Genomic DNA, 15,568 nt, shown 5'->3' on the forward strand with positions numbered 1-15,568 from the left:
CTCTACATACAGCTCTCTCTAGTGGCTGATATTGGTACTAACACAGAGAAAACCTGTCTAAATGCTGTTTTATAACATGCAATTAAGGACTTGGAAGAGTTGTCCTTTGGTGGGCTAAAGGAGTTCCTAATAAACAATTGCACGTTTTTTCCAGAGTACTAACATTGTTCGTTTTTTATTTGTGCAACCCCCAGGCGATGGAGGATGTTATCTGTGTGCTGAAGACTGAGAAGACACAGAAGACTCTGGAGTCCCACTATGGTTCTGCAGTTCCTACCACAGCCCTCCAGGCCTTACAGAGAGACAGCCTTCTCACCACCATCCGGACACACAATGACAATGTCTACCCGAGGCCAATGGCTGAAGTTAGTCACCTACTGACAGATACTTATTAACCTTAGGAAGTGCTTATAACATTTATTGACTGTAGTATTGTTTCTTTCTTCATACAGACAAATCTGGTTGAAGATTATTATTTATTTCATATTTTTTTTGCATTATTCTAACAATTTCTTAGTTTTAAAGTTAAAGGATGCATAGGTCAGCAAGACTTAAGTGCAGTGGCTGACTCTCAGAGTAACAGTCTCTCAGAGTAACAGTCTCTCAGAGTAACAGTCTCATAAGATTCTGTGTTGTGTGTGTGTCTCAGCTGGATCATCTACAGGAGAAACACAAGGACACGTACCGGCGCATGCTGGAACAGCTTCTATTGGTTGAGAAGTGTCACCGGCGCACCGTGCACGAGCTGGACAATGAGAAACGCAAACACACTGACTACATGAGCAAGAGTGACGACTTCACTAACCTACTGGAGCAGGAGAGAGAGAGGTGAGAGGATGAGAAAAGGGGATGGGCTCTGTAGACAGGATATTGGCTTCAATTCCCGCACCACCCGTAAGTCAAATGTATGCACGCATGATTGTAATTCGCTCTGGATAAAAGCGTCAGCCAAATGGCCTATATTATTATATATAAGTACATTTTTGGGGGGACCCAAAACTGAAAGAATGGAAGTAAGAAAAGGTTTTAGGCATAAGTGGCAGCAGGTAGCCTAGTGGTTAGAGTGTTGGCCTAGTAACCGAAAGGTTGCAAGATCGAATCCCTGAGCTGACAAGGTAAAAATCTGTCGTTCTGAATAAGGCAAGTTAGCCCGCTGATCCTAGGCTGTCATTGAAAATAAGAATTTATTCTTATCTGACTTGCCTTGTTAAATAAAGGTAAAAAACGGAGTTAGTGATGAGGCAACATTGCCCATCACCAAGGGATCAAACATGCATGAGAGAGAGAGAGGCCCCATCCCTGTGAGACCTGCTAGCTGATTAAACTACTCACACAGAGGGATGAGTGAGTTCATCTGACCAGTGTGTGCTAGGCAGTACCTCACCATGACCCAACTCTGTGACTCCCATTGACACTGATCATCATGGTCTATACTGTATGACACCTATCATATGGCCAGGACCTGTAAAGACAGAGGGCCAGCTCACTTTAGCAGACTTGTTGCTTCCCAGTGCAGCGACTTGCTCAATGGACGCATGGAAAACCTGTATGCCCATAAATCCACGCAGTTCCTTTGGCTCCAGCAGCAGTATAAAGGGCCCTTGCACAGTGTTAACTGTTCTCTTGTGCTAAGGGTTACTGTGCAGTACCAGCCGCCGCTGGACACGGACCATTTACTCAGGTTTATAAATGATGTGCTAGAACTAAGCTGTGTTTTTGCGTGAGTGTGTGTGTGTGTGCAAGTGTGTACTGTATACAGTCAACCTGTGTGCGTGCACGTGTGTGTGTGCGTGCACCAGTGTGTGTATATGTTCCCCACACCAAGTCATCTGCAGGCCACAGGCCAGAGTGGAGCCCCAGCTGCGTTTCATAAGCTATAAAACATCAAACAGCATCTCCCAGACCACTGTACTCTCACTGCTCCACAGCCCCTTTCACAGCCCTTTCTCCTTCGCCTCTATTGGACAACTCAGGAGACATACCGTGAAGGCTACATCACAGTCAGAAGAGCCGCCATCAGACAGTGGAAGAAGCCCCAGAGAAGGAGGGAGAAAGAGGAGAAAAGGAGATGGCGATGAAGTACTGTACATTGATTGTGTTCATTACAACGGACTTGAACCTGACATTTGCCCATGTTGTGTTTGATTGACACCTGACTGAGGTTGACCCTAAGCATGCATAACCCCAGACAACAGGTTCCATTCTCAGTTGGAGAGAGATAACAACCCCAGGATCTCCCTTTAATGAACCTTCAGACGGTCTGATGAAAGCCTTACTGTAAGGCCCTTACACATTACCCACCCTTAGGGAAGCAGATAAAGTCAGCGGGGGGGGGCTTCATCGGGTACTAGCTATGTACAGTTTGCACAGTATGAGTGAACAGAGACTTTCATTCTAAAAGCATGGAAGGCGTATATGAACTATAACGGTTTAATCCAAACCTGAGATGGTTGTTGGAGTTAACAGGTTTACAGGTTTCACTAGGTAGGTCTACTGTACCTCCAGTTTATCTTACTGTAGGTGTTAGCGGTGGCCTCCTCTGCCAGGTTGTTTCGCTGTCCTGGTTGGCCAGTGTTCAGCCTGCCCTCCACAACCTCCTCTTAGTGCCAACAGCTGTGTGTTTTAACTCTCCTATCAGCACTGGCTGAGCCCACATTCCTCTGGCCTTGAGTCGCACACACTCCCATGCCAGGTAGAGGGTCATCACTGTTTTGATGTTTCTGTCTGTCAGTGCGAGGTGGGAGGAATGTCCATCCATCTCACACCTGTTCATTCAGATATCTCACTAAATTGTGTGAGTGTGAAAGGAGAAAAAACGAAAACACCTATCGGGTCATACACCAGACTACTGAAGGAATTTGGAGAGAAGGGGTTACGAACTATACTCACGACTTATAGCCAACAGCCCTAATCACTCACTCAGAGGGGAAGAGAAAATCTTTATTTGGCATAGAAAAGTATGTGCATGATTAAAGGAAGAAATATCTCCGATTCTCGAGTGTTATCTTTATATAAAACCACAGATTTTCAGTGATACAGTGCACTATATTTACACTCACTCTATTACACATATAGTATGTGGTGAATGAAGAAATAGAAGCCAGTTGCTGTGGTTGACACATTATTCATAAGATAGGCATTTAATACCACTAGCCGCCATTGTGATCAAAACGACACCGCCTTGTGTTCCACACATTGGGTGCTCTAAAATTAAAGTAGCTCAACCTTGCTTAGCCTCACTCCTAGTGCCCTTCTGTTAACACAATGCCAATGAGAAGTATGCCCAATCCCAAATCAATCTCTAGACCCTACGGCATATTCACCTGTGGATATCTTAGAGGATTTGATAGGTGTAAGCAATTTGCTAAGACCCATCAAGTCCTCTCCGATATCCACAAGTGCATAGGGCCTAGGGCCTAGGGGTTGATTTGGGATTGGGCCATACTGTATAGATCCTGCTGAGCACTTACTGTAATGCTTTTCCCCCTCAAGAGCAGGGATTACAGTCGAAGGCTTTGTTTTGACAGGCAGCGTCAGCTTCAATCTACAGGCCCCTGACACATACAGGCTGTTGCGCCTCCAACTACATTCCTCAGGGAAACACGGGATGATTGAAATGTTGTTCCACCGTGAAAATCTGTTTTCTTAGGGACCGACTGTTGATTGCTCCTGAAGAAGTGGTCAAGCGAGTTCAGGAGTTTCTCCTGTTTAGGTTGTGAGGACAAATGCTATAGTATATACACCCATTTTTCAGATTTGAGTTTTTCATCAGAAATGATTGCTTATGGGTACCTTCATGTGTGTGTGTAAAATATGACTGTTCTCAGATTTCTTATTAATAGAAGTTAGATGTATATGAAAATGTATATTTTTTTGTCCGAGGCTTTATATCCATTTTTAGCTGGAATTGAATGTTCGTATCTAGTAGTTTATTTAACTGTGATATGTGGTTGTCTCTCCTACTGTAGCTACTGTATCTTTCGATGAATGCACTTACTGTAAGTCACTCTGGATAAGAGCATCTGCTAAATGACTAAAATGTCAAATGTAAATGTGTTAAATACAGATCTCATTCTTTTTTGTCAATCATTTATGAACATGTTAATACAGTATGTATGAAGATCAGGTGGAGGCTGGGTGATCCTCTGTACAGTAGCCAGCCATGGTGGTAATCTGACTTTGCAGCAGGTTTTGAGGGGAACAGATGCTCATAAACTCACAGCATAAACTAAGGATCTTCACTATTGTAATCTTGAATTCAGCGCATCCTCTGTATTGAGGTCAACTATGATCCGCTGTTTAAGGGATAGTGAATTACATTGCCCTTAATTGTGTTTGTTGTGGTGAAGATAGACGTTTGTTTGTCTGTAAGGTTTAGAGTACTAGGCCTACTGTCTATATCCCAGGGATCATCAACTAGATGCAGCCACGTTTTTTTCTTGAGCAGATGATCGGGGACCAGAACATAATTACAAATTATTTGTAGCCTGCAAATTGACCGCAAGAAGCCCAAACAGATATAATATTTGACAAAAACAATCATTTCCAACCTGGCTACATTTGCATACAATTTCTATACGATCACGTTTCTCTTTATTATGCGCGGGAATATTTGGCAACAGATTTAGAAAATTAAGATCACTTGGGCCTGATTTCCTGGTGTTTTTACAGTCTTTTATGTGCACCCCCCCAAAAATCCCCCAAATAAATACAATTGCTCAGAAAATTTGGCGGCTGGAACAAAACCGCCCGTGGGCCAAATTCAGTTGGGGAACCATGCTCTGTACTGATCCACTTGGTCACCATATCGTTCAGCACCTCAGAAAAGCATTTTCAGGGTTCCTGTCTGTCTGTACATCTGACTCGTTACAGAGTCTCCTCCAGGGAGCGGAACTGGCTCATCCCTATCTGTTTTCCCCATTATACGTCAGTTTACACCGAGCAGACCACTGATCCACTTCTCCCAAGGTGACACTACAGCAGACAGACTCACCGTCCTCTCTCCTATACCACTGAGTTTATAGCTTCCTGTCTGACCAGATCATTTCCTGTCTATAGGGAGGGGTATTAGGAGATTGACCACAGGCTACCCACATAAAATATTAAATACTAGAGTACTTACTCTAGATTTCTATAGAATTCTGTAGTAAACTGTAATATACTGTAGAATCCTGTATTCCACACTGTAGTATCCTTTGATCGTTTAGTGCTTACTATAGACTTTTGTAGTATACTGTAGAATTCTATACTATACACTGTAGTATCCCTCGATTGATTAGAGCTTACTAAAGAATTTTGTGGAAATACTGGAGTATACTGGGGCCTCCCGAGTGGCACAGCAGTCTAAGGCGCTACATTGCAGTGCTTGAAGTTTTATATTATAATAATAACACTGGAGAATTCTATACTAGACACTGTAATATCCCTCAATAGTGTAGTGCTTACTATAGGATGTTGTAGTATACTGGAGAATTCTATACTAGACACTGTAATATCCCTCGATGGTGTAGTGATTACTATAGAATGTTGTAGTATACTGGAGAATTCTATACTAGACACTGTAATATCCCTCAATAGTGTAGTGCTTACTATAGGATGTTGTAGTATACTGGAGAATTCTATACTAGACACTGTAATATCCCTCGATCGTGTAGTGCTTACTATAGAATGTTGTAGTATACTGGAGAATTCTATACTAGACACTGTAATATCCCTCGATGGTGTAGTGATTACTATAGAATGTTGTAGTATACTGGAGAATTCTATACTAGACACTGTAATTTCCCTCGATCGTGTAGTGCTTACTATAGAATGTTGTAGTATACTGGAGAATTCTATACTAGACACTGTAATATCCCTCGATGGTGTAGTGCTTACTATAGAATGTTGTAGTATACTGGAGAATTCTATACTAGACACTGTAATATCTCTCGATCGTGTAGTGCTTACTATAGAATGTTGAAGTATACTGGAGAATTCTATACTAGACACTGTAATATCCCTCGATCGTGTAGTGCTTACTATAGAATGTTGTAGTATAATGGAGAATTTTATACTACACACTGTAATATCCCTAGATCTTGTAATACTTACTATAATATTTTGTGCTGTAGAATACTATACACTAGTATCCTTGACCATGTAGTGCTTACATTAAAATGTTCTAGTGTACTGTGTAGAATACTATACTACAGAATTGGGTTGTCTGTGTAAACGCAGCTATGTTTGAAACAGGACCACAATGGAAATACACTGAACAAAAATATGAACACAACATGTAAAGTGTTGGTCCCATGTTTCATGAGCTGAAATAAAAGATCCCAGAAATGTTCCATATGCACAAAAAGATTATTTCACAAATTGTGTTTAGATCCTTGTTAGTGAGCATTTCTCCTTTGGTGTGGTGTGACAGGTGTGACATATCAAGAAGCTGATTAAAAAATACATGATCATTACACAGGTTTACCTTGTGCTGGGGACAATAAAAGGCCACTCTTAAATGTGCAGTCTTGTCATACAGTAATGCCACACGTCTCAAGTTGAGGGAGCGTACAATTGGCATGCTGACTGCAGGAATGTCCACCAGAGCTGTTGCCAGATAATTTAATGATAATTTCAGTCACACAATATTCTTCAGTTACAAGACTAACTGATTGAGCGGCAGGTAGACTAGTGGTTAGAGTGTTGGGCCAGTAACCAAAAGGTTGCTAGATCAAATCCCTGAGCTGACAATGTAAAAATCTGTTGTTCTACCCCTGAACGAGGCAGTGTTCCTAGGCTGTCATTGTAAATAAGAATTTGTTCTTAACTGACTTGCCTGGTTAAATGTAAAAAATTGAGGTTTGAGTGAGGGTTATGGTGATGTGCATCTACTGTGGGACTCCAGTTAACCATAAAGTCAAATGATGCTCTTCAGCGTCATTTTGAATAGCATCCTGTGTGTTTATGCTAGAGACTTACCGTTTCTTGTAGAGTCAGCAGCTCAATCCCCTCTTTCTACTTGCACCCATTCCATAACATGGGGTTTGCGAAAGCTGACTTTTTCTACACATGAGGATCCGGACAAGAAAATGGACATGAAATTGGTCTGTAAAACCCAAATCAATATCGAATAATATATCACCAATATGAAAAGGGGAGACTCTCAGGAACGTGACGGAATCGGTTGTTTGACTCTTCGACATCCACACGCTTTACGGCAGTCGTCTGGACTCTGTCGTGGACGTCCTGACTCCGAAGAGGTCTTCTCACAAAACCAACTGTCCAGACTGAACCGTTACAAAGCAATATGTCACCAAAAACTAAAAGGGAGACTGATGAACACGAAGATGTCGGTTGATCTGCTGTACAACGCACACAGACAAGCTTCAGGGGATTCCAGGACCGGCTGTACAAATAGCAAAAAGTGAATATGGGATCAAATGAGCCAAAAATAACATGACAAAACATGGGACTAGAAAAAATAAATGTAGGGCAATTGCCCAGGGTCCCTAACCTCCACGGGGCCCCCATTGATTTTGTTATTCACTATTGCTCATATTGTATATCATTAACATTGCATAAGTCATGGTAAAATGTGTAGAACCGGAAAAAAAACCTGCTTAAAACTTTCTCTGGTAGAATTGCAGGAAATTAACTTTAAAATGTGCATTTTTCTCTCCGCCGTCAACCAAATCTCGCTTAGGGCCACCAAAAGGCTAAAGCCGGCCCTGACAATATACTACAACCATGTCCGCAAAAAAATGACATTCAATACTACAGTAAAGTGTGCAAAAACACTACAGTAAATACTAAAATATATTGCAGTCATGTCTGCAAACACACTTCAGTGAATACTATAGTATACTACAGTCATGTATGCAAAAATATTGAATACTATAGTACAGTCAAGTCTGCAAAAACACTATAGTGAATACTATAGTATTCTACAGTCATGTCCAAGAAGACAACAGTGAATACCACAGTAAAGTCTGCAGAAACAGTGTACTATAGTGTATAAATATAGTAATACTACAGTATTTTGACCATAGTATACTATAGTATTTTTTTTCATGTGGGTACTTTGCATTGTTTTCCATGAACATAATTTGGCTTAGCCAAAACAGCGCTGTCTCTATAGAAACCACCTTAATTAATAGAAGAAGTAACTTCAATAATGGAGACATGACTGAGTAAGATGTACTGTGAGTCTGAATTACTTGTGTAAATAGGCTATTGTGACAGCCTGTGTGTAGGAGCCCTTTCCCTTGAAACAAGCTCCGCAATGCATGTAAGTGAACACAAAAAAGGGGGAAACAAATTGAGGAGGAGTGTAGAGAACGCCCTCCTCTGGCCAGGGTCCCTCCTACCCTCTGGCCAGGGTCCCTCCCACCCTCTCACAGTCCAAACCAGAACCCCACAGAGCTCTGCCTGCCGAATATGGGCGAGGTGACTAGCTGAAGGTCCGGTGCTACACACCATTTTCATTCACCTTTCATTGTGTCCTGATGACAGGCTTGGAATGTGATGGTAGAGTTCCAGTGTAAAAGGGGGTCTATGCCAACTCTGAACTTGGAGTTGATCATCTACTATGGCAAACATGTTAGACATGGACTCTCCTGTAATGCATCAAGAATAGTGGGTAAGTTTTGAATGGTGTTTAAGTTGTTTAGATTTCAGCTGTTTCTGCTGACATGATATGTACTGTCGTCGGAACGTGTTACTCGCTTGATATTGCAGCTCAGTGTGAGATGTACTGTATTTTTATATAAAGTGTGCACTTCAGGCAAAAGATGGAATGTTCCCAAGACAACTATGCAGTGTATTTTGTATGTAACTTGTTACTGGCTTTCTCTGTCTGCTGAGATTCCTCATATGGACATGCACAGCAGAAAAAGAAGCAGAGAGAAAAAGAGATTGCTCACTGGCGGTTTAGTCAAAATCTCAGTTCTCAGTCTTAATTCCAGAAGCAAGGATGGAAAACAGTGAGGGAGTTTTTGGCAATTTTTCCTAGTGTACTACCTCTTTCAGTGTGCTGCAGTTATTTGCCAAATGAAGTGTGAGAGGCATGGTGAGCTGAACCAAAGAGAATCAGGATAAAGCAGGATACATTTAAAAAATGTTCACAGGGAACCACAATGATGGATCCGATCAGAGACTGAACAGATCAGAGACGTTATCCTGACCATCCATTATGCAGTAATAGAGCTTGATTTCCTCTGTGTTCAGTTAACATCTACCAGGTTCATTATTTGGGAGCATGAGAAAAGAATGTATATCTTTCGATTGATGTATGCATGCATTCATCACAAAGAGTGTGTTGCAGCAGTGAATACCAGTAGTTATATATTGCAAATAAATTGTATCTTAAACACTGTACCTTTCATGGCAATTTACTGTATGATGAGTTCAATCACTTCTGTCATGTGAATCAAATGTTCTATGGTTTGACGTTTCTGTAGAAATTCAAAACATGCTTGTGATACAAAGTATCAAGCTCGGCTAAAGTGAAACATTTAGAAATGATATTTTTCTTTGTGATACAGTATGATACACCATATGAAACACTGCTACTTCCAGGATGTACAGTGCAACAAAACATTACACACATCCTTACTTATCCTTCATCTATTGTTTTGTTCTCTCTTCACAGATTGAAGAGGTTGCTGGAGGATGAGAAAGCCTGCCAGGTGCGTAAAGAGAAGGAGCACGCCAAGCGTCTGGAGAAGGTAAGAGAGGAGCTGGTCAAACTGAAGTCCTTTGCCCTGATGCTGGTGGATGAGCGGCAACTCCACCTGGAGCAGATGGACCAGCAGAGCCAGAGGGTCCAGGAGCTGAACCAGCAGCTGCAGGAGAGGGAGCAGACCCTGAACGACACCAGCTGCCGAGCACAGGAGGACTGCCAGAGGGCCCTGAGCTTGGAGGGCAAGCTGAAGGAACACCAGGCCAAGTTCATCCAGGAGCAAGAGGAGATGACAGCCAAGATGGTCAGCCAGGAGTTCCAGAACCGCCAGCTGGATGCCAAGCTGTCTGGACTCACCCACAAACTGGAGGAGCTGGAGGAGAGCAACGTAGCACTGAGGAGGCCAGAAAAGGAGCTGCACGAGTTGAGGGATGAGACCAGCAAAGGGAAGTGTGGGAACTCTAACCTAATGACAGAACTGGAGAACTTCCGCAAACAGGTATTTGAGATGAAAGGGCAAGACGAGGAAATCACCAAGACAGAGGTCCAGTACAGAGAGATGAGGAAGAGGCTGCAGGAAGAGGAGAGCCAAAGGAAAGAACTCAAACTGCAGGTGGAGAAGCTCCAGAGAAGGATGGTGAAGCTGGAGAGACTAGAGGGGGAGTTCGACGCCAGCAAGGCAGAGTACTCCCAGTTACACTCCACTCTGGAGAGAGGGAAGGGCATGTCGAAGGAGCTCACCGATGAACTGGTAGCAGTTAAGATACGCATGAAAGAGATGGAATCTTCTGAGCTGAGACTGGAAAAGACTGAGCAGAGCCTTAAAGATGACCTGGCGAAGATGAAGTCATTCACTGTGGTAATGGTTGATGAGAGGAACAATTTGATGGAGAGAATGAAGTTAGAGGACAATAATTGTGATTTGAGTAAGATGTTCAAGGCTGAGCAGGGCAAGGTTATGGAAGTGACTGAGAGATTAATAGAGGAGAGTAAAAAGCTCCTGAAGTTGAAATCAGAGATGGAAGCCAAGGTAGGGACCCTCACCAGAGAGAAAGGAGAGCTTAGTACTAGGCTTGCTTGTGAAATGGAAAAGAGCAAGGATCTTAGCTACAAAGTCAGCCAAATGAACAAGAGGTTGGATGGATTGGAGGAGGAAGGAAATATAGGCAAACATAACATAGCAAGGAGGGACCTGGGAAGATTGTCAGATGGGGGTTTGAAAGAGTACAACAGGGTGAAGGAGCTAACATTTGAAATAGAGCAATTAAAAAACCGCCTCAAGCAGCTGGAGGTTGTGGAGGGAGATTTGATAAAGACAGAGGATCAGTATGACCTGCTGGAGAAAAAGTTCCTGACAGAACAAAACAAGGCCCATATTCTCTCTCAGCAGGTGGAGGAGATGAAGAGTCAGATTGCCCTGAATAAAGGCATAGAGAAAGGAGAGGTGGAGAGACAAGAAGTAGACCTACGACAGCGCTACAAGACAGAAGAGGCCAAAACCAGAGACTTGCAGAATGACATAGTAGCCCTCAATGAGAAGATCCATGAGCTGATGAACAAAAAAGACCAGCTCTCTCAGCTCGAAGTGAACTACTCCTTCCTCCAGCAGAGGTTCCTAGAGGAAAAGGAGAAGAAGAACAAGATGAGCATTGAGGTCCTCCACCTCACCAAAGAGCTGGAGGTGACCAAGCGCTACAGCCGCACTCTACAACCCAGCCTGAATGGGAGGAGGATGGTGGACATCGCAATGGCGTCCACTGGAGTGCAGACTGATGCACTCGCCACTGAGATGGCAGAAGAGGACACCCCAGCTGTGTTCATCAGGAAGTCTGTCCAGGAAGAGAATCACATCATGAGTAACCTTCAACAGAAGTGCCTCAAGAAACCCACAGAGAAAGCTGGTGGTCAAGAGCACTTCTCACTGTCTGCTGCAACTGACCTCAGCATGAAGAAGTCTTGGATTCCCTCGATGCGGAAGAGGGAAAATATTCCTCAGGGTGGTAATGTGGACAGGTCTGTGGGTATCAACAGTGAATCCATGCATTCTGAGCTAACCATGTCCCAAAAGGAAGGGCAGCCTTTACGCATCAGAGTGACCCCAGACCACCAGAACAGCATGGCTACCCTGGAGATCAGCAGTCCCACTGCTGAGGACCTTTACTCCAGCTCCACCCTACAGGTCCACCAGAAGTCTCGGATTACCATCATTCCCACCCACACCACCACCTCTTCAAGGGGCAGAGCCAGTGCCAGGCCAGGGGGACCAGAGATGGCCAAGTCCCCAGTCAGCATCACCACCATCTCCAGGGCCAAGTCACCAGAGTGCAGCAGGGCCTCCTCATCTTCCTCCTCCTCTTCCTCCTCAGGCAGGCCCATGTCACCTATATCCATCATGACGGTCAGCACATCCATGCTGTCCAACATGTCCGCCTCCCCAGAGCTCCATGAGATGACCATGGCCCGGGCAATGTTCAAGGTCACCCCTGAGAAACAGATGGTCCCCACGCAGATCAGGAAGTACAACTCCAACACCAGTATCATCACCACCACAGAGGACAATAAGATCCACATCCACCTGCATGGCTCCCAGTTCCATAAGAGCCCCTCTGAGGGCCACAACAACAACGACAACACAGGCCCCAAGGTGGTGGTTAGGCCTGTCAGCGTGGCAACGGAGTGTAACAGAGAAATTACGTTATCCACGGGCACAGTGTTGCGCTCCCCTCGCCACAGCACTACAGCCCTCAAAACCACACCCAGTAAAGTGATGAGCAGCATCACTATCACTCCAGTCACGTCCACCCCTGCCAGACCAACACAAGCTGTGGTGAGTCTCCTCAGAACACAAATTCCCCTGGGTGTTATGTTAACCTGTAACTCACTCATTCAAGCTTATACATTTTGATGTTGTATTAACCCTCTTCACCCCCAATTAAAGGAAATGTATGAAATGATTATGTTTATGAACTGGCAAAATAATAATTTTGAAAGATTGTGGATATGTACTTTCCTTTCTGTTACATAGCGTATTGATGGGAGACACAGTGGCGTCTCACTGAGCAGTCCCGTCTTTGTTGGGCGGATGGATAGTCTGACAGAAACAGTACTCCTTCACTTGGTCTTGAAAGAAGGACTAAATATTTACAGGTCATATAGTAAATGTTCTTGAAGGGAAATGTTGTCATATATTTTCCCCCTTAGTAATTGCTAATTTTCTTCTACCCTTTTCTCTGTTGTGGCCTCCTCTCCTCTCATCCTTGCCACTTTCTATCCTCTCTCTATCCTATCCCTGTATATCCCAGCCTGGGCATGATGCCCACCCATCCCGGGCAGGGCTCACCCGTATCCCCATCTTCAAGAGCCTGAAGACGGGCAAAACCATGCTGGGAGTTCTGGGGATGTTTGGAGGAATGAGAGCAGAGAGCCAGTCCATGAGGATAGAGCTTAAGAAATCCACAATCAGCAGCACAACAGCCTTTCAAAATGGAGGGAAAAGCTGATAGAGCCAGAGACACTAACAGGGAACATTAATCAAACAAGCTGCCAACCATGGTAGTGTTCTATGGGTCAGAGGTGCTCAGTGTAAAAGTTCAAATGAGGTACCCTGAGGCGGAAAGAGAGAGGGGGGATATTCAGACAAGAGAAAGTCATTTGGCTCCTCTCTATTGAGCAGGAGGCTGAGTTGACCATTGTGTTTTCGTCCAACTGAAACAATATACATATCTAAACATTATACGATAAAATGTTGTACTTGAAATTATGTATATATATTTTTTAAATAAATTCTATTCTGTTTTCATGTCGATGAAATCAACTTCACTGCTTTCTTAGATAACAATTGGCATGTGTGCATTTTTAAGGGAATATAGCCCATGTGGATTGTTAGGTAATGCTGCTACTAACTGCTTTATGTATTATATATGTACTGCTTGTTACAGCATTTAGTACTGAGGCCAAATCATATGTGTCCTTTTTATGTCAAGGTTTTTGTAATGACATGTCTTTTAAATAAAATACTTTTTTGAAAGATGACCAACTTCAGCATATTAAACAGATAATATTGCTATGAGCAAACATGCATTGAGTTCATAATATTTGTCACACCCTGATCAGTTTCACCTGTCTTTGTGCTTGTCTCCACCCTCCTCCAGGTGTCGCCCATCTTCCCCATTATCCCCAGTGTACTTATGCCTGTGTTCTCTGTTTGTTTGTTGACAGTTCATTTTGTTTCGTCAAGCCTACCAGCGGTCTTCTCGTGCGTGTCTGTCGCTAGTGCCTGGTTTCTAGCTTTTCTGGTTTTTGACCATTCTGCCTGCCGTTCTGTACCTTTCGAACTCTGTTCTGGACTACTGACCTATGCCTGCCCTTCGTTTGCCTGACCCCCCCGTTTCTGTAATTGTTACGTTCCCCCGTTTCTGTGTTGTAGTTAGTTTATTTGAGTGTGTATTTCAGGAAATGGCTTCCTGAAATCCCCCAAGCAGCTGGTTGGTTGACACCATGGCTAATTGGAGAACTGACCCCACCCCCTCGTCAGGACGCAGCTGTCTTCAATTAGATTCCTTCTGAAGCTAAATAAGCTAGTGTTCTGTTGCTCAGAGGAGAGCTTGATTGTGATATCCAGAGAGAGATGATTGTGATATCTAGAGAGAGATGATTGTGGTATCTAGAGAGAGATGATTGTGGTATCTAGAGAGAGATGATTGTGATATCCAGAGAGAGATGATTGTGGTATCTAGAGAGAGATGATTGTGGTATCTAGAGAGATGATTGTGGTATCTAGAGAGATGATTGTGGTATCTAGAGAGAGATGATTGTGATATCTAGAGAGAGATGATTGTGGTATCTAGAGAGATGATTGTGATATCCAGAGAGAGATGATTGTGATATCTAGAGAGAGATGATTGTGGTAGCTAGAGAGAGATGATTGTGGTATCTAGAGAGACATGATTCTGGTATCTAGAGAGAGATGATTGTGATATCCAGAGAGAGATGATTGTGATATCCAGAGAGAGATGATTGTGATATCTAGAGAGAGATGATTGCAGAGAGATGGCTGTGGGTTATTTACTGTGTTGGTTGTTCTCAGAGGGAGATGATTAGTATGTCCTATGTTTCCGTTGTTGCGCAGAGGTATAATTTGTTGCCAGTATTTTTGTAGCTGGTCCTACTAAGGTATGTCCATGACAAAAGGCCTGTGTTTTTGATTGTGAAATTGTTTGTAAAATTCTGTTTCATTTGTGAAGCGAACATGTCTCACTGCCCCCTACTGGCCAACAGTAGTATAAATGCATCTCAATGGCAAAACCTTGGAGGACTGACCTTTCAGTAAAAGCATTCTTCCAAAATAAAAATAAACAATACATAAACACAAATGCGACCATACATTTTGTGTGCATCACATTTCCATACACCCCCATCGGTGGAGGTGGTGGTACAAGCTTGTTCTGTAAAACACCTCAACACATTTTCAAAATTGTTAGTAACATTATCACAGTTTAAATACATTGGTCATTCACTCATTTAGATTTAATTGAACATCTCAGCCTTGGGCTCAGTTTTGTCAACCCACTTGTGCAAAGTTGGATCTCAGACAATCTTTTTTTTGTTTTGTATTTATTTTACCCCTTTTCCTCCCCAATTGGTAGTTACAGTCTTGTCCCATCACTGCAACTCCCCTACGGACTTGGGAGAGGCGAAGGTCGAGAGCCATTCGTCCTTCAAAACACGACCCTGCCAAGACGCACTGCTTCTTTACACACTGCTCAGTTAACCCGGAAGCCAGCTGCACCAATGTGTCGGAGGAAACACCGTCCAGCTGGCGACCAAAGTCAGCTTGCAGGCGCCTGGCCTGCCACAAATCATGTCCAATCATTATCATTTACCCCAGGTGGACTCCAATCAAGTTGT

At 43.3% G+C, this 15,568-nt stretch overlaps 1 protein-coding gene across 1 annotated transcript in view; it reads left to right on the top strand.

Moving 5' to 3' along the window:
• LOC115138375 (filamin-A-interacting protein 1-like) overlaps positions 1 to 13,693 on the top strand; it is a 28,210-nt gene extending 14,517 nt beyond the window's left edge. The window contains exons 3-6 of the mRNA XM_029675168.2: positions 195 to 365; positions 650 to 828; positions 9,632 to 12,488; positions 12,964 to 13,693. Of these exons, the coding sequence (XP_029531028.2) occupies positions 195 to 365; positions 650 to 828; positions 9,632 to 12,488; positions 12,964 to 13,161 (3,405 nt within the window). The 3' untranslated portion in view covers positions 13,162 to 13,693. The remainder of the gene's footprint in view (positions 1 to 194; positions 366 to 649; positions 829 to 9,631; positions 12,489 to 12,963) is intronic.
• The last annotated feature ends 1,875 nt before the right edge of the window (positions 13,694 to 15,568 follow it).

The sequence above is a fragment of the Oncorhynchus nerka genome, linkage group LG12, assembly GCF_034236695.1.
Source record: "Oncorhynchus nerka isolate Pitt River linkage group LG12, Oner_Uvic_2.0, whole genome shotgun sequence".
Taxonomy (NCBI): domain Eukaryota; kingdom Metazoa; phylum Chordata; class Actinopteri; order Salmoniformes; family Salmonidae; genus Oncorhynchus; species Oncorhynchus nerka.